Source organism: Chiloscyllium punctatum, chromosome 41 (genome assembly GCF_047496795.1).
Source record: "Chiloscyllium punctatum isolate Juve2018m chromosome 41, sChiPun1.3, whole genome shotgun sequence".
NCBI lineage: Eukaryota > Metazoa > Chordata > Chondrichthyes > Orectolobiformes > Hemiscylliidae > Chiloscyllium > Chiloscyllium punctatum.
The window spans coordinates 19060225-19076192 of NC_092779.1; the positions used below are offsets into that span (position 1 = coordinate 19060225).

At 40.8% G+C, this 15968-nt stretch overlaps 1 protein-coding gene across 1 annotated transcript; it reads left to right on the forward strand.

Annotated features, from left to right (window-relative positions):
• Nucleotides 1-3296: 3296 nt before the first annotated feature.
• On the forward strand, nt 3297-15458 carry LOC140465120 (leukocyte elastase inhibitor A-like). Its single transcript, XM_072560988.1, has 6 exons — nt 3297-3472; nt 4543-4680; nt 5847-5964; nt 11199-11341; nt 13373-13540; nt 14876-15458. Exons 1-6 carry the CDS (start codon nt 3305-3307, stop codon nt 15278-15280), a joined length of 1140 nt encoding a protein of 379 aa, XP_072417089.1. The 5' UTR covers nt 3297-3304; the 3' UTR covers nt 15281-15458.
• The last annotated feature ends 510 nt before the right edge of the window (nt 15459-15968 follow it).

The following is a 15968-nucleotide window of genomic DNA, read 5'->3' on the forward strand; positions in this document are numbered from 1 at the left end:
GGTGGACAAAGTTAAAAATCACACAACACCAGGTTCTTGGTCTGGCTTCCCTGTAAATGCATCTGTGCTGTTTTTCATGACCACTCCATGTGGCCACACGTTTCATATTCTCACCACACTTAGTAAAGAACTTCTGCCTGAATTATTATTTCCCATTTACAGCGCCCTGATTATGAGCTCCCCTGCAAGTGGAACCAACCCAAACACTTTCAGAATTTGAAATATCTCTCTTCTGTCACTTCTCTACCCTCATTTCGAGGGAAAAGTCATCCCTTATAGTTACACCTTCTGTTGTGGTACCACTAGCTTTTACATTTTCTAAAGGGTTTTCAGGTCCGTTGAAACATGTGGACCAGAACAGTGCACAGTTCTTTAAGTATGATTTCACCAAGTTCTATAAATAGTTATACTGTGTTAAAAATCACACAACACCAGGTGATAGTTCAATAGGTTTAATTGGAAGCACTAGCTTTCGGAGCGTCGCTCCTTCATCAGGTGGTTGTCAACGGCGCTCCGAAAGCTAGTGCTTCCAATTAAACCTATTGAACTATCACCTGGTGTTGTGTGATTTTTAACACAGTATAACTATTTATAGAACTTGGTGAAATCATACTTAAAGAACTGTGCACTGTTCTGGTCCACATGTTTCAACGGACCTGAAAACCCTTTAGAAAATGTAAAAGCTAGTGGTACCACAACAGAAGGTGTAACTATAAGGGATGACTTTTCCCTCGAAATGAGGGTAGAGAGGTGACAGAAGAGAGATATTTCAAATTCTGAAAGTGTTTGGGTTGGTTCCACTTGCAGGGGAGCTCATAATCAGGGTGCTGTAAATGGGAAATAATAATTCAGGCAGAAGTTCTTTACCAAGTGTGGTGAGAATATGAAACGTGTGGCCACATGGAGTGGTCATGAAAAACAGCACAGATGCATTTACAGGGAAGCCAGACCAAGAAGCGAGGAAGAAGGGAAGAGAAAGCTGTGTTGATACAGCAGGGGGAATTAAGATGGGAGGTAACCTGTGTGGAACGTGCATGGGCCTAATAGGGTTTCTGTGCTATACAACCCTCTGCAAAAGTGACGAACATAGGTGTTTTGTGAATGGTATAGAAATAGCTACAAGTCAGAGAACAAGGGAATTAGAAATGGTTGATCAACGGTCAGTATAAATTTCCAGGTGAAGTAGTGCATGTGAAAACTCGGGGTTGCATTTAAGATTTCAAATCTGTAATGGGAAACTCTAGGATATTTATGGATGAATGAATAAATAAGGATCAAAAGAGTTTCTTCGTCTGGAACAATCTTGTTATTTGTCAATGTATCTTCTTATATAAGAACATGTTTCCTTGAGCAACTATTTGAAGGTAACGTTGGAAACTCATTGAACCTATTAGTGGATGATCAATTGCAAAACGATCTCATTTTGTGGGTTCTTCTGTGAAACTAAGGAGAATTGTTGACACAAGCTTTATGAGCTGAATGACTTGTTGCAACATGGGACCAAAGATTGGCTAAAACAGCAGTACTATATTGCTTCTGCTCCTATTATGTCAACACCCTGAACTTCAAGATAACACATCAGTGATAAAAAAAACAGAAGTCCAGCATTTTCAAAAGCTTCCTTTATTAGCTGTTCAGAAGAGACAAGTTTTGAAACATGAATAACAATGGTTGATCATTGACTGAAGTGTTGATGATGGACAATGGAACACAATATAATAAAGTAGGTGAGGTAAAAACAATGACTGCAGATGCTGGAAACCAAATACTGGATTAGTGGTGCTGGAAGAGCACAGCAGTTCAGGCAGCATCCAACGAGCAGCGAAATCGACGTTTCGGGCAAAAGCCCTTCATCAGGAATAAACAATATAATAAAGTTGAATCTTCTTGGGTGATATTGCATGCTCAGTAACTTGATTCATGAGTGCAGATTAATAAACGACTCAAAGAAATTAAAATCAATGGCTTAATGTCAAAAGATAAGACATAATCTGATTGAATAGCGTAACAGGCTGAGGGGGTTGAACAATCACTTCTGTTGCAATGCCTTAATAATTTTCCTAACTTTGATTAGGTAATCTTTCTGCATTGTTTTATGGCGTAGATGTATCTTGTGAAAATGATCCATGTCTGTGTGGTCTGTGGTGGAAGAGCAACGTGTCGAAGAAAGCTGTCACGTGTGCATTCGACCTTTCACAATTTGCTGATGAATGCTTGTTGAGGATTCATAGCTGCTATAGAGAAATCTGTGAGGAATATTATTTATTTTGGAAAATATTTTTTATTTTAAAGTACATTATGAGAAAAAAATGGGTGAGGCCTGCATCTCTTTCATGATAGGAACATGGCGTATAATGCCTTTAACATTAAGTTTTAACCACATGTAATGCGCTATTTACCACTTCTATCTCCAAGAATCTGCATTTGGGCCTCAATGCTTCTTTTTCTCTCACAAATTTTCCAATTATTGCAGTGGCACATTACCTGCTTCACTTAAAGTTAAGCAATTTATGTCAGGTGACTGGGAAGTACAATGTTGATTTAAATACTTGTTTTCCATTCGCTGAGCTGGGAATTTGCGTTGCAGACATTTCATCCCCTGTCTAGGTGACATCCTCAGTGCTTGGGAGCCTCTTATGAAGCGTTTCTGTGATGTTTCCTCCGGCAATTATAGTGGTTTGTCTCTGCTGCTTCAGGTTGTCATTTCCAGCTGTCCGCTGCAGTGGTCGGTATATTGGGTCCAAGTCGATGTGCTTATTGATTGAATCTGTGGATGAGCACATCGACCTGGACCCAATATACCGACCACTGCAGCGGACAGCTGGAACTGACAACTGGAAGCGGCAGATTCAAACCACTACAAATGCCTGAGGAAAGATCACAGAAGCGCTTCACAGGAGGCTCCCAAGCACTGAGGATGTCACCTAGACAGGGGACGATACGTCTGCAACACAAATTCTCAGCTCGGCGAACAGAACCACAACAACGAGCACCAGAGCTACAAATCTTCTCACAAACTTTGAACTTGTTTTCCAATATGAATGCAATGAAGACAAATGTCTTTGCCTCAAGCATTCATCAATTGACCAAGGTTACCTCAGCAACGTCATCTTAGTCGGATGAAGAATAAATGCCTGTCCAGTTGAACAGCAAAGTTGTAAACATTTCACTGCCCAGCTTGTGATTTCTTTGAAGCTAATTCTTTCCTTTGTTTCAAAACTTGGTAATTCATTGATCTTCCTGAGAATCTTGTTATACTGAGCATCTGTGTTTTATATTTATTTTCTTTGCAGTGTAAAACACCATGGAGGAGCTAAGCAAAGCAAATTGCCTTTTCACTCTTGACCTATTCAGAAAGCTGATTGAAAGCAATCAAGATGGCAACATTTTTTTTTCTCCATTCAGCATCTCTGTTGCATTGGCCGTGGTTTACCTTGGAGCAAAAAATAACACGGCATCTCAGATGGCAAAAGTATGTATGAAATAAGTCTGTGTTCTCTTGATAAATTCAGGAGGAAGTGAGGGGCAGAACCTAACAGAGTCAGAGATTCAATTCTTAGTTGATGCTGTTAGCTGATCTAAGTGGAATCATCATTGTTCTGGATGCACGAATCAACCAGAATTCCTGCTTCTAATCACTACTCATTGACCTCTTATGCTCTGAATATGTGGATGCTAGCTGAGAGCAGGATTGTTTCTTAAATGACTTGCCCCTGATTGAATAAGTGACTGTCAAATGCTCTCTCACCTTAGACCTGTAGAATGGCTTCTTTATGAGTTACCAGAGGGTGATCAGCAAGTGTAGATTAGTATCCCAGCACAGAATAAATGCCTGCAGGAAATGTGTGAAGGAAACAGCAGGAACCAAAATGGCGGAAAGAGATTGTACGACCATAAGATATAGGAGCAGAAGTAGGTCATTCAGTCCATAGCGTCTGTTATGCCATTTAATGGGATCATGGCTGATCTGATAATCCTAAACTCCACTTTCAATCCTTATTCCCATAACCCTAGATTGTCTTAATGATTAAAAATCTGTCAATCTCAGCATTGAATATTCTTAATGACCTCTACACCCTCTGCAGTTAAGAATTCCCAAGATTTACTATCCCCGAGAGAAGAAGTTCCTCCTCGCTTCTGTTCTAACTGGGCTTAAAAATTTTAGATTAGATTAGATTACTTACAGTGTGGGAACAGGCCCTTCGGCCCAACAAGTCCACACCGACCCTCCGAAGAGCAACCCACCCAGACCCATTCCCCTACATTTACCCCTTCACCTAACACTATGGGCAATTTAGCATGGCCAATTCACTTAACCTGCACATTTCTGGACTGTGGGAGGAAACCAGAGCACCCAGAGGAAACCCACGCAGTCACGGGGAGAATGTGCAAACTCCACACAAACAGTTGCCTGAGGCGGGAATTGAACCCGAATCTCTGGCACTGTGAGGCAGCAGTGCTAACCACTGGGTGATAATAACTCATAGCTTCTTCCTCAATTCCCTGTGTAATGTTTATTTTCTGCATTTATTCTGATAACAGACTCTTCATTTTGATCAAGTTCAAAATGTCCACTCTGGATTCCAGGAAATGCAATCGGAGATTAACCGAGCTGATGTTGCATATCTGTTGAAAGTGGCCAATCGACTATATGGAGAGAAGACCTATAGCTACCTAGAGGTAAGTTGTGAGTTGGTCACCAGTTTCCACATTCTTCCGCTTTTCTGGAACTAGGCTAGAAAACTCATGCCAGTTGTGTTGCACATGGATTCTCACAACGATCCTTTCAAAGACAGAGTTCCAGCTATCTGGCAAGTAACTTTGGCACCATGCAAATGCCAAGTAATTCCCATCTTGAACAAGAGAAAATCTAACCATCCCATTTGGCATTCAATTATGACCCCAGCTGATGTTAATACTGAACAAGTCAGATCCTAAAATGAAACCTGGCTTAAGAGGTGATAAATTTAAATTTTTTATAGGCTTGGTTCGTCACTGAACACATTTTCTTGAGGCCACAAATATACTTTAACATAAGAACACTATATTACGACACAAAAGAAGTAAAAACAAACAATGCTTTATAAAATAGTTTAGGAAACACAACATAAGCAGCAAATAATGTTTCAGTCTTCCTCCCAGAAGTATCCTGTTCAGATAGGCATCCAAGAGAATTATTACTCACACCTCATTGCTTACATTTCTTTCCTTGTCTGATTTTTCCTAATTCTCCTTCTGGGACAGTTTTACAATTTCTTTCCAATTCTGATGGCCTAAACCTATTTTCAGTTCAGACAACTTGAGCACTTCCATACAAAATCTCAGGCTTGGAGACTTCACAAACCTAACATGCAATTCAGGTGCTCCCTTCACCACTGATACTTGGCAACAACAGTATGTACTATTCACAAAATGCACCGCAGTAGTTCACTAACATTTCTTTGACAGCACCTTCCAAAGCCATGACTTTGACTATCTAGAAGGACAAGGACAGCAAACGCATGTAAACAATACCATCTGTAAGTAATCTACCAAGTCACACACCATCCTAATTTAAAACTATTTTGCTGTTCCTTCACTGCCATTTGATCAAAATTCTGGCACTACCTTCTCTACACACCACTGCCACCTTCTCAAGGGCATTTGAGGATGTGCCATAAATGCTGACCTATCCAGCAAAGCCACATCCCAGCATCAAACATTCTTCAAATCTATTTTAATGTTGCTGTGCAGACAATACACCAATGTTTAGCAATTCTGGTGGTCAACTATTTGATCATTATTAAATCAAATCTTAAAACCTTCCAAAACATGTAGAATTCTGTTTTCCATTATGTATTGTGCAGGAATTCCTTACGTCCTCCATGAAATTCTATGGAGCAAAGATGTCTGCAGTTGATTTCCGAACTGCTGCAAATGAAATTAGGCAGGAGATCAATAAGTGGGTGGAAGCAGAGACTGCAAGTAAGTTGTTCTCCTCATTCGGTCATTTATAATCTGAGGTTAAAGTGAGAACTGATATTTAAAAACACAGGGAAACTAAAAGTCTTTGGATGTTAGAATTTGTTCAACAAACTTAAAGAGGTTGTATTGAGAGCATCAAGTAGATGCTGTGAATTTGCTGTCTCTGCTGAAATTCTCCAATCATTTCTGTTTTTGTTTGAGATTTTCAATATCTGCAGTTCTTTATTTTCTGCTTATTAAATTAACACCCTTGGACCTGAGACAGGTTACCTTGATTCAAGGTCTGAGTGGAAACAGTTGGCTTGTTGGCTGGAATTTGCCTTTTTTTTTGTGGATATGTAATGAATGAATGAGCACAAAATGCCACATTTGAATCTAGGACAGATCTCACGTTATTCAAGGGCCTTTTCAGTTTGAGAGGAGCATGCTTTTACTGGATATAACAGTATGACAATCGAGAAATCGTATCTATAAAGACATGATGGAGTTGCTGACCAGAGTTGGTGGGACCAGCCCAACAGGGAAGACAGTGGAGCAGCATTGGCAGGGGTTTCTGTGGGTAATTTGGGAGGCACAGCTGAAATTTATTCCATGGAGGAAGAAACGGACTTAAGGGAAGATGAGGCAACTACTGTGGCTGACAAGGGAAGTCAAGGACAGTATAAAAGCAAAAGTATGCAATTTACTGAAGATTAGTGGAAAGCCTGTGCATTGTGAAGCCTTTAAAATAAAGCACCAGATCACAAGTAAAGCAGTAAGGGGAGAAAAGATGTAATATAAGCATAACAAGCTCATAAGATAGAAAACTGCAAGAGGTTTTTATTAGATATATAAGAATTATGGGGGTTGGGGGTAAGCAGAGATATTGGACCACTGCAAAATGAGGCTGGAGATGTAGGTAATAAGCAAATTAAACAAGAGAGAGCCAGTGGACACGATCCATTAGGATTTCCAGAAGGCCTTTGATTAGGTGTGCACAAGTGGCTGCTAAATAGGATAAGACCCACAGTGCTAGGGGTACAGTACTGGCATGGAGAGTGGCTGACTGGCAGAAAGCAGAGAGTGGGGACAAAAGGATCTTTGTCGGGAGAGCAGCTGGTGATTTGTGGAATTTTGCAGAGGTCTGTGTTAGGATCATATGTATTCACGTTATCATTAACAATCTGGACAAAATAATGGAGGGTATCTTTGCTCATGTTATAGATGATAAAAAATCAGTGAATGGACAGGTAGTGGTGAGGCTGCGGGAGGACTTGGACAGGTAGGGTAGTGGACAAAGAAGTGCCAGATGAAATACAACGTGAGAATGTGTGGGGTTTTGTGCTTTGGTAGGAAGGGTAGATGTCTAGACTGTTTTCCAAATGTTGAAAGATTTCACAAGACTGAAGCACAAAAGGACTGAGGTGTCCTGGTTTAGGATTCTGTTGAGGTTAACCTACAGATTCTTTTGGCAGTTAGGAAGGCAGGGCGAGAATACGGGGTATGGATATACTTCTCAGGCTGTATAAGATTGTGGTCAGACTCCACCACTTCCTCTGCAAATTTGTGAGCAGTTTTAGGCCCTGTATCCAAGGAAGGATGTGCTGCCATTGGAGGGGTTCCCGAGGATGTTTACAAGAATGTTCCCAGGGATGAAGGGCTTGTCATATGAGGAGCGTTTGAGGACTCTGGATCTGTATTGGATAGAGTTTAGAAGGATGAGTAAACTTACAGAATACTGAGAAGCTGGTAGAGAAAGAACATGGAGAAGATGTTTCCACAAATACCAGAGACAACCTGGTGAGGGCACAGCCTCAGAGCGAAGGGACAGCCCTTTACTACCCAAGGGTGGTGAATCTGAAACCCATTGCCACAGAGGGCTGTGGGAGGCAATTTAGTGAATTCATTTCAGATAGAGATAGATAGGTTCTTGATTTAAAAGAAAGGATGTAGTCAGGAGATTAAAGGTTATATCAAAAGGCAGGAGAATGGGATTAACAGCTTTTGGTTCTTGTGGTGCAATATTAGTGTCCCAACCTCTTGTTGAGAAAGCCGGGATTCAAATCCTCCCTGCTTCAGAGTATGTCCGAGCACAACCTAATAGGTTAAGAGGGTGGTAGTGGAGGGTTGCTTTTCAGACTGGAGGCCTGTGACCAGTGGATTGCCACAAGGATTGCTGCTGGGTCCTTTACTTTTTGTCATTTATATAAATGATTTGGACGCGAGCATAAGAGGTACAGTTAGTAAGTTTCCAGATGACACCAAAATTGGTGGTGTAGTGGACAGCGAAAAGGGTTACCTCAGATTACAACAGGATCTTGACCAGATGGGCCAATGGGCCGAGAAGTGGCAGATGGAGTTTAATTCAGATAAATGCGAGTTGCTGCATTTTGGGAAAGCAAACCTTAGCAGGACTTTTACGCTTAATGGCAAGGTCCCAGGGAGTGTTGCTGAACAGAGACCTTGGAGTGCAGGTTCATAGCTCCTTGAAAGTGGAGTTGCAGGTAGAGAGGATAGTGAAGAAGGGGTTTGGTATGCTTTCCTTTATTGTTCAGAGTATTGAGTACAGCAGTTGGGAGGTCATGTTGCGGCTGTACAGGACATTGGTTCGGCCACTGTTGGGATATTCCGTGCAATTCTCGTCTCCTTCCTATCGTAAAGATGTTGTGAGACTTGAAAGGGTTCAGAAAAGACTTACAAGGATGTTGCCAGGGTTGGAGGATTTGAGCTACAGGGAAAGGCTGAACAGGCTGAGGCTGTGTTCCCTGGAGCGTTGGAGGGTGAGGGGTGACCTTATAGAGGTTTAAAACATTATGAGGGCATGAATGGGGTAAATAGGCAAAGTCTTTTCCCTGTGATCGGGGAGTACAGAACTAGAGGGCATAGATTTAGGGTGAGAGTGGAAAGATATAAAAGAGACCTAAGGGGCAACTTTTTCACACAGAGGGTGGTACGTCTATGGAATGAGCTGGAAGAGGAAGTGGTGGAGGCTGGTACAATTGCAATATTTAAGGGGCATTTGTATGAGGATATGAATAGGAAGGGTTTGGAGGGATATGGGCCGGGTGCTGGCAGGTGAAACTAGATTAGTTTGGGATATCTGGTCGGCATGGACGGGTTGGACCGAAGGTTCTGTTTCCATGCTGTACATCTCTATGACTCTCTGTTCATGTTAATGCAATTTCATAAGGATTTACCTGATAAACCACTGAACTGAACAATTGAACATCCTCTGTATTGGTCAGTTTATATACTGGCTTTCCCTGAAATCTGGAGCAGTTCTGACTGGCACACAAATGTACCTGTGTTTATCCTGTGCTACCTGAATGTCAATCTTGTGTGTGATGTGTTGTTTATCACAGAAGGCTCAAGGTAATCAGACTCTGCCCACATTCACCGAAATCAGTGGACGCCTCTGCAGGAGGAATGATCTTATAATGGGGCATTGGTGAACTTTTAGTGAGAAGGTCTGGATGTAAATTCTGTCTAATTTCACATGACACCCGAAGTTGATTGATCTTTTATGGTGACTGCGCAATACCACGACACAAGCTAACATCACTGTCCACAACCTTGTGCTAGATTGCAACATTTCTGAGAAGGCATTAGTTGTGAATGAGCTTCACTTACATTGCTATAATCTGAAGCACAACAAGACCGACATTTGTTTGATAATTTCCATTGTGTTATTCTTTTATCGATTTCTCCTCACTGACCTTGATAATTTCCTTGACTGGATGATCTTAAATATTTGTGTCTGATGTCCAGGAGTTTACATTTGATGGCTTCAAGCTTTAATTTTCATTACATTGGAAGGACTTGACAAAGAAACATGCCATATGTTTTGTACTTTCCCTAGAATCTCCCATTATCTTAACTCTGTTTTTACGTTTTGTTTTTTGTGATTAAAATGCACAGAGCCTCAATGTAACAAAATAAAACTGGGTACAATGGAACTTTCAGAAAACAGATGAACTTTCTGCAGACTAGAGAAATCAGATTATGATTGATACTTGAACTTCTTTCAGTTACAGTTGCCAAAGACAATTTGAGGGCCATTTGGGATCAGTTCCTGTTAGATAGGAATGAGTACCATTTTACATTAAATATAAGTTAAGCACTGTGATTGTTAGAGGTTTGAAATAAACACAAAGTGCTGGAGAAACGTAGCAGGTCTGACAACGTCTGTGGAGAGAAAGTCAATGTGAATATTTGGATGTGACTAGCCTTGGAATCTAAGAAAACAGTGTCATGACTTAACTTGGAAGAGTGCTGATAAGACATACCAGACTCAAACACTGTCTCTGGTTTTCTCTAAAGATGCTGTAAGACCTACAGAGTTTGTGCATCATTTGTTTTCATACCATTCTCACACTTCTAAGTCTGACTGCTGCTCTGAGTTAGCAAATTTTGCTTCTACTTCTGAGAAATAAAATGAAAGTCTCCCAGAAATGTAAACTTTGCCACTAACTTGACAGCACAGCATGTTCCTCTGTTTTCATCCAAATCTACCAAAGCTTTGGTACTTGGTTAGGAGGTTCTATACTGGGAAGGTTCATCTGGCACTTATTATGACCAGAAAAGGGCACAGATTGTGACATGACCAGGATAGCAATATCATTTGCAACTGTGTCAAGGAAATTGAGATCATGAATATTCAATCCAGTCATTTTCAGAGTCATTGATGCTGCAGCTAAAACCAATGAAGTGACATCATGTAAGGGACCACACCCTTTTTGGACTGTAAACTGGAATGTAAATACAAATGCTATGAAGCTGAGATACCAGGAGAGTTTTGCAACATGGGAATATTAAGTGATGTCCATTTTTAGCTGTGCAAGACAATATTGCTTTTCAAACAGTGAGGGGAATACTTACATACCAAGAGTCTTTGAGTGAAGGAAAGACTGTCTGGTGACATTCCTTGGATTGGTCAAGCCACAGTTTGTTGGTGGTCAATTCGGGGAATTGTGGGGTTTGATTTCCATCTGCTATCCCAGTGAACTAGAACAATCTATAACCTAGCAGAAGGAGGCCTTCAAAATAGTTTGGTTAATTAATGTCCTGGTTTTCATAAATTCTTGAGTGCTAATATTTTCAAAAATATAATGAAAACCTTTGGGAACTATTAATTTAGTTCTGTTTCTCTCCTGAATTCTTCAAATCACAAAAACAAATTACAAATGGCAGAAACTGTTCCCTTTTGTTTTGTCTTCTTCCAGTGTGCTGATTTTGCTGAATTTTATTCCATTTAGATAAAATCAAAGACTTGCTGGCCGAGGGCTCAGTGGACAGTGATACTAGACTCGTGTTGGTGAATGCTATCTACTTCAAAGGAACCTGGGCTGAGATCTTTGATGAACAAGACACAAGGGAAATGCCATTCAAACTGAATAAGGTACTTCGGACCAAGTATCATCACTGCATCAGGTCATTTGTTTTCTTCGGAGTCAAGGTAGTCAGCCAGATTTTCTTTGAGCTGGGATGATGCAGAGACCTCTTAAAAACACCAGGATTTATACACACCCTGTGGGATGTAGGAAGTTATGGTCGGCCAGAAACACTGTTGAAGGAGGAAAAGATCTTCACCTGTCATGTTCTGACGTTATGTAAATTCCCAGACATATGAAAAAGAATGAAACAAGGCTGTTGCTGCCAGAATTTTAAAGCAAACCATTATTTCCAGATTGCATTGATTTGACAGGTCTTTTGCTGTAACTTAGAAAAAATACACAACTACTTGTTCTCATTTGACAGGCTTCATTGCTGTAATTTCCTAAGGGCTTGTATTATTGCTGAACCCATTATGAAAGTTTGGTTGAATTTAAAATGATTCAAATGTACTTATCTCAGCAGAGGGTTTGAGTTCACATTTTGATTGACATTTTGAAGAGGCTATTGCAGTACTAAAGATTTTTGATGTGGAAGGACACTGAACTTTGTTTGTTCAACAACAGATAAACAAACCGAATGGATTTAAAACCTTTGGGTTTCATGAATGATTGTTTTTTTACTTTGTGTGCCGAGTATGGATGAGTGGAGTGGCACAGTGGCTCCGTGGTTAGCACTGTTGCCTCACAGCACCAGGGACCCAGGTTTGACTCCACCGTCAGGTGACTATCTGTGTGAGTTTGCACACTCTCCCTGTCTCTGTATGGGTTTCCCAAGGTACTCCAGTTTCCTCTCTCTTAGTGCAAAGATGTGCAGGTTAGGTGGATTGGCTATGCTAAATTGCCCGTAATGTCCAAAGATGTGCAGGCCTGGTGGATTATCTACGGGAAATACAGGGATAGGGTAGGGGGTGGGATGGTCTTCGGAGTGTTGGTGTGGACCTGTTGGGCTGAATGGCCTGCTTCCACACTGGGGCTTCTATGAGAAGAGCCTGGGACCCTGTTGCTGTGAGACAGCAGTGCTAATGATTGAGCCACCTTGCAGCCCCAGAACATATGATAAAATTCCTTTCTTCCCAGCAATATCCTTACAAACACCAAAGCCCAGAAATGTTTTGCCACTATCTCACAGCAAAGCTTCTCCAACAGGCTGGTACTGCTGTAGTTGATTTTGTTCCTGTGAAATCCTGCTCAGTCACTCGATGCTTTGCTTCAGTTAGTATCTCTCCCTGATTCAATTAAAAAGAAACTGCAAGCTAACCTCATTATCACTTCAATCTCAGAACAAGCATCTATCTGTCCCTGGAGCTAAACTCCTGCAATGTGTTAAGCCACCAAACCCAAGCACTTCTTTTCAGATGTTGGTACAGGTACACAAACCTTTATACAAAATCCTTGGGGGCCCGTTGTTTTTCGGATTTCGGAATTTTTTGAATTTCAGAATAAATGACATTTTCACACTAAAATAAAAGAAATCTTGCTGAACAGCAGACCCATGTGTGACTAGTACGAGCACTGAGACCCAATTAACACCTGCTAGTGCTGGGCCAGGCCAACACGTCACACCTGAGTGACGTGGATCGAGTGGGTTTGGTGTTGAGTCACTTGTTCACACACCAAACAACCTTGTTATACAGAAAAAAATTTCAATAAAAACTTTGAATTTCAGAACGGTTTGGATTTTGAAATTTGGGATAAAGGATTGTGTACCTGTATTAAAATAGCTTGTCCATGAACAAGCTTCCACAGTTCAAAGCTCCAATCTTACAATAATGTTTCTTAGAAAGAACACTAAATGTCTGTCCCGTATGAACATGAGAAAAAGTACAAATGGTTTAAATTATTCATTACTCTGAATTAGGATATGTGTATTACATATTCTTATATTGAAATATTCCTTTTTTGGGTTACTGTCTTTGTCCCCATTTTTACAATTCCGTTATTTATTTTAAAATAGTTCTCATTATCATTTCCTTCAACACAATATTTTTAAAAACTTTAGTTGCAAAATAATAAAGTGCTTTGATTTCTTTCCATAGAATGAAACAAAGCCAGTGAAAATGATGTACCAAATGAAGGAGTTCTTTATCTCACATGTTCAAGAATTTAAACTCCATGTTCTCGAGCTACCATATGTTGGTAATGACTTAAGCATGATCATCTTGTTGCCAGATGACATCATGGATGATTCTACAGGCCTGAAACAGGTACTCCAACTTTTCTGCATTTGAAGTTAACATAGACACTAAGAGCAGGGTCAGCCATTTAACCTTCAAGCCTACTCTGCCATTCAATACTGCCATGGCTATTCCCCTATCTGAATGTTGTATTCCCACTTTTTCCCCTTTAGCCCTTGATGCCTTTAACACCTCAAAATGACTTGTCTCTTGATTTTAGGGTGAGACACGGATGGTCAGGTGCACATTTAAAGCACATTCACATGATACCGTGATTGTGAGAGACAGGCTGGATGGTCCAGAGGGTCTCTTCCTGTCCATCTTTCTTGCACTTGTCAAATTTTGAAAGTAGATGGAGAGACAGCCAAAAGAAACAGAAAATGTTAGGATGGAAGTTGTAGGCAAATGCTACTCAATGGCAGACCTGATTAAGAAATCTAATTAAGAAATTTGTTTGACCATCGGGGAGTAGAAAGGTTGGAAAAGGAAGTTGATCGCTGGATGTAAACAGAGAATGTTCAAAGAGAAGTTGCAGTTGACAAAGTGTAATTAGCATTGGGAGATGGCTGACCCCAACCAGTTCATTTTGCATGTCAAAAATGCCAAAAATCACACAGAATGCTTCATGAAGTTCCCAAGTTGCTTTCCCCACCATTCTGTAATATCAATGTTATGTCTGTGGTGGGAATGACTCCTCCACTCATGCTGCATAAGTTCATGACTCTAAGTTGTCTCACGTCTTGGAGTTGGGATATCAGTATGCCTTTGGACACATCCTCATGCAACCACCATTACATCACATCACGTGACCTAATGTTGAGGGGTCATACTTCACCTTCCCTCAGATCACTTGAAGGATGACACTCTCCTGGAAGCATACGTTGGCTTAATGATTAGCACTGCTTCCAAACACCACTATGCTCCTGGGTTTGATTCCAGCTTCAGATGGCTGTCTACATGGAATTTGTACATTGTCCCTGTGTCCAAAGATGTCCAGGTTAGGTGGATTGCCCATGTGAGATTGATTAGCCATAGGGAATGCTGGGTTATAGGGGAGGAGGGTGGTTTGGGTGGGATGGCCTGCTTTCACACTACAGCAATTGTATGTTCTCTGGTGCAGCCTAACAATTTAATATTAGCCTAGACACTTTTGAGGAATGTAATGTTTCTTCCTTCTAGTTAGCTGTAATAAATGGCTGTTGGAATCTTTAGTGCCACATTATTCATTCCCAGTTATTTATATTACAGGAGATAACCTAAGCATTGCCACGTCAGTTGAAAGCAAACTCTCAGCACCTAGTCATTTTTTACCTGAGCTATTCTTGCTTTGTGACTAACTTGTATTTCTTTGCTTTGTTGTGTCAGCTGGAGCAGGAACTTACATTAGAAAAACTACAAGAATGGACACATCCAAACCATATGAGAAAGCTGGACGTTCATGTTCTTCTGCCCAAATTTAAACTGGAAGGTGAATATGAGCTGAACTCGCCCCTGTCCAGTTTAGGCATGGGGGATGTTTTTGATAGTACGAGGGCCGATCTGTCTGGAATGTCTGCAACTCGTGACTTGTATGTCTCCAAAGTTGCACACAAGTCTTTTGTGGAAGTGAATGAGGAGGGAACTGAAGCAGCAGCAGCTACAGCAATGATGTTAGGATCGTGTGCACTGATGGATGAAGAGTTTTTCACTGCTGATCATCCCTTCCTCTTTTTCATCAGGCACAAGAAAACAAAGAATATTCTGTTCTTTGGCAGGTACTCTTCTCCCTGAACAGCACCCCAAGTAACACGACGCAATAAAACCTGAAAGGAAAATGTGGAAAATACAGTGTCATTAAACGTACAAGACTAATCTTAATGGTATTACATTAGATGGGGGTGTATTTTACTTGGACCTCTTTTGTATGCCAAAATAACTGTGTTTACAAATAAAAACTCAATTGAAATGAACACAACACAGATTCATTTCATCAAAAGAAAAATTCTGGAAATCTGCAATGTCAAGAAAATCTTCTGCAAGTACTCAGCAGGTCTGGCCGTATCTGTAGAGAGAAAACAGAGTTCACCTTTTTCTGGATGATAGATCTTTCATCAGAGTTATTTCTTCTCCCAGAATTTACCAAAGGAATTGTCAACCACAGAAAAAGCATTCAAATGCAACCAAATAGGTCAAAACTCTAGTTACTAACCCTTCCAAAACATCAATGGTAAATTGCAAAAGCAGGCAGATTTCTGGCCAACCACTTATTTCTCTCTGTGCAATATACCTCGGGTCCTTTGTGGACTTCATTTAAAAAGTGTGGTGCTGGAAAAGCACAGCAGGTCAGGCAGCATTCAAGAAGCAGGAGAGTCGATGTTTTGGGCATAAGCTGTTCGACTCGCCTGCTCTTTAGATGCTGCCTGACCTGCTGTGCTTTTCCAGCACCACACTTTTTGACTCTGATCTCAAGCATCTGCCA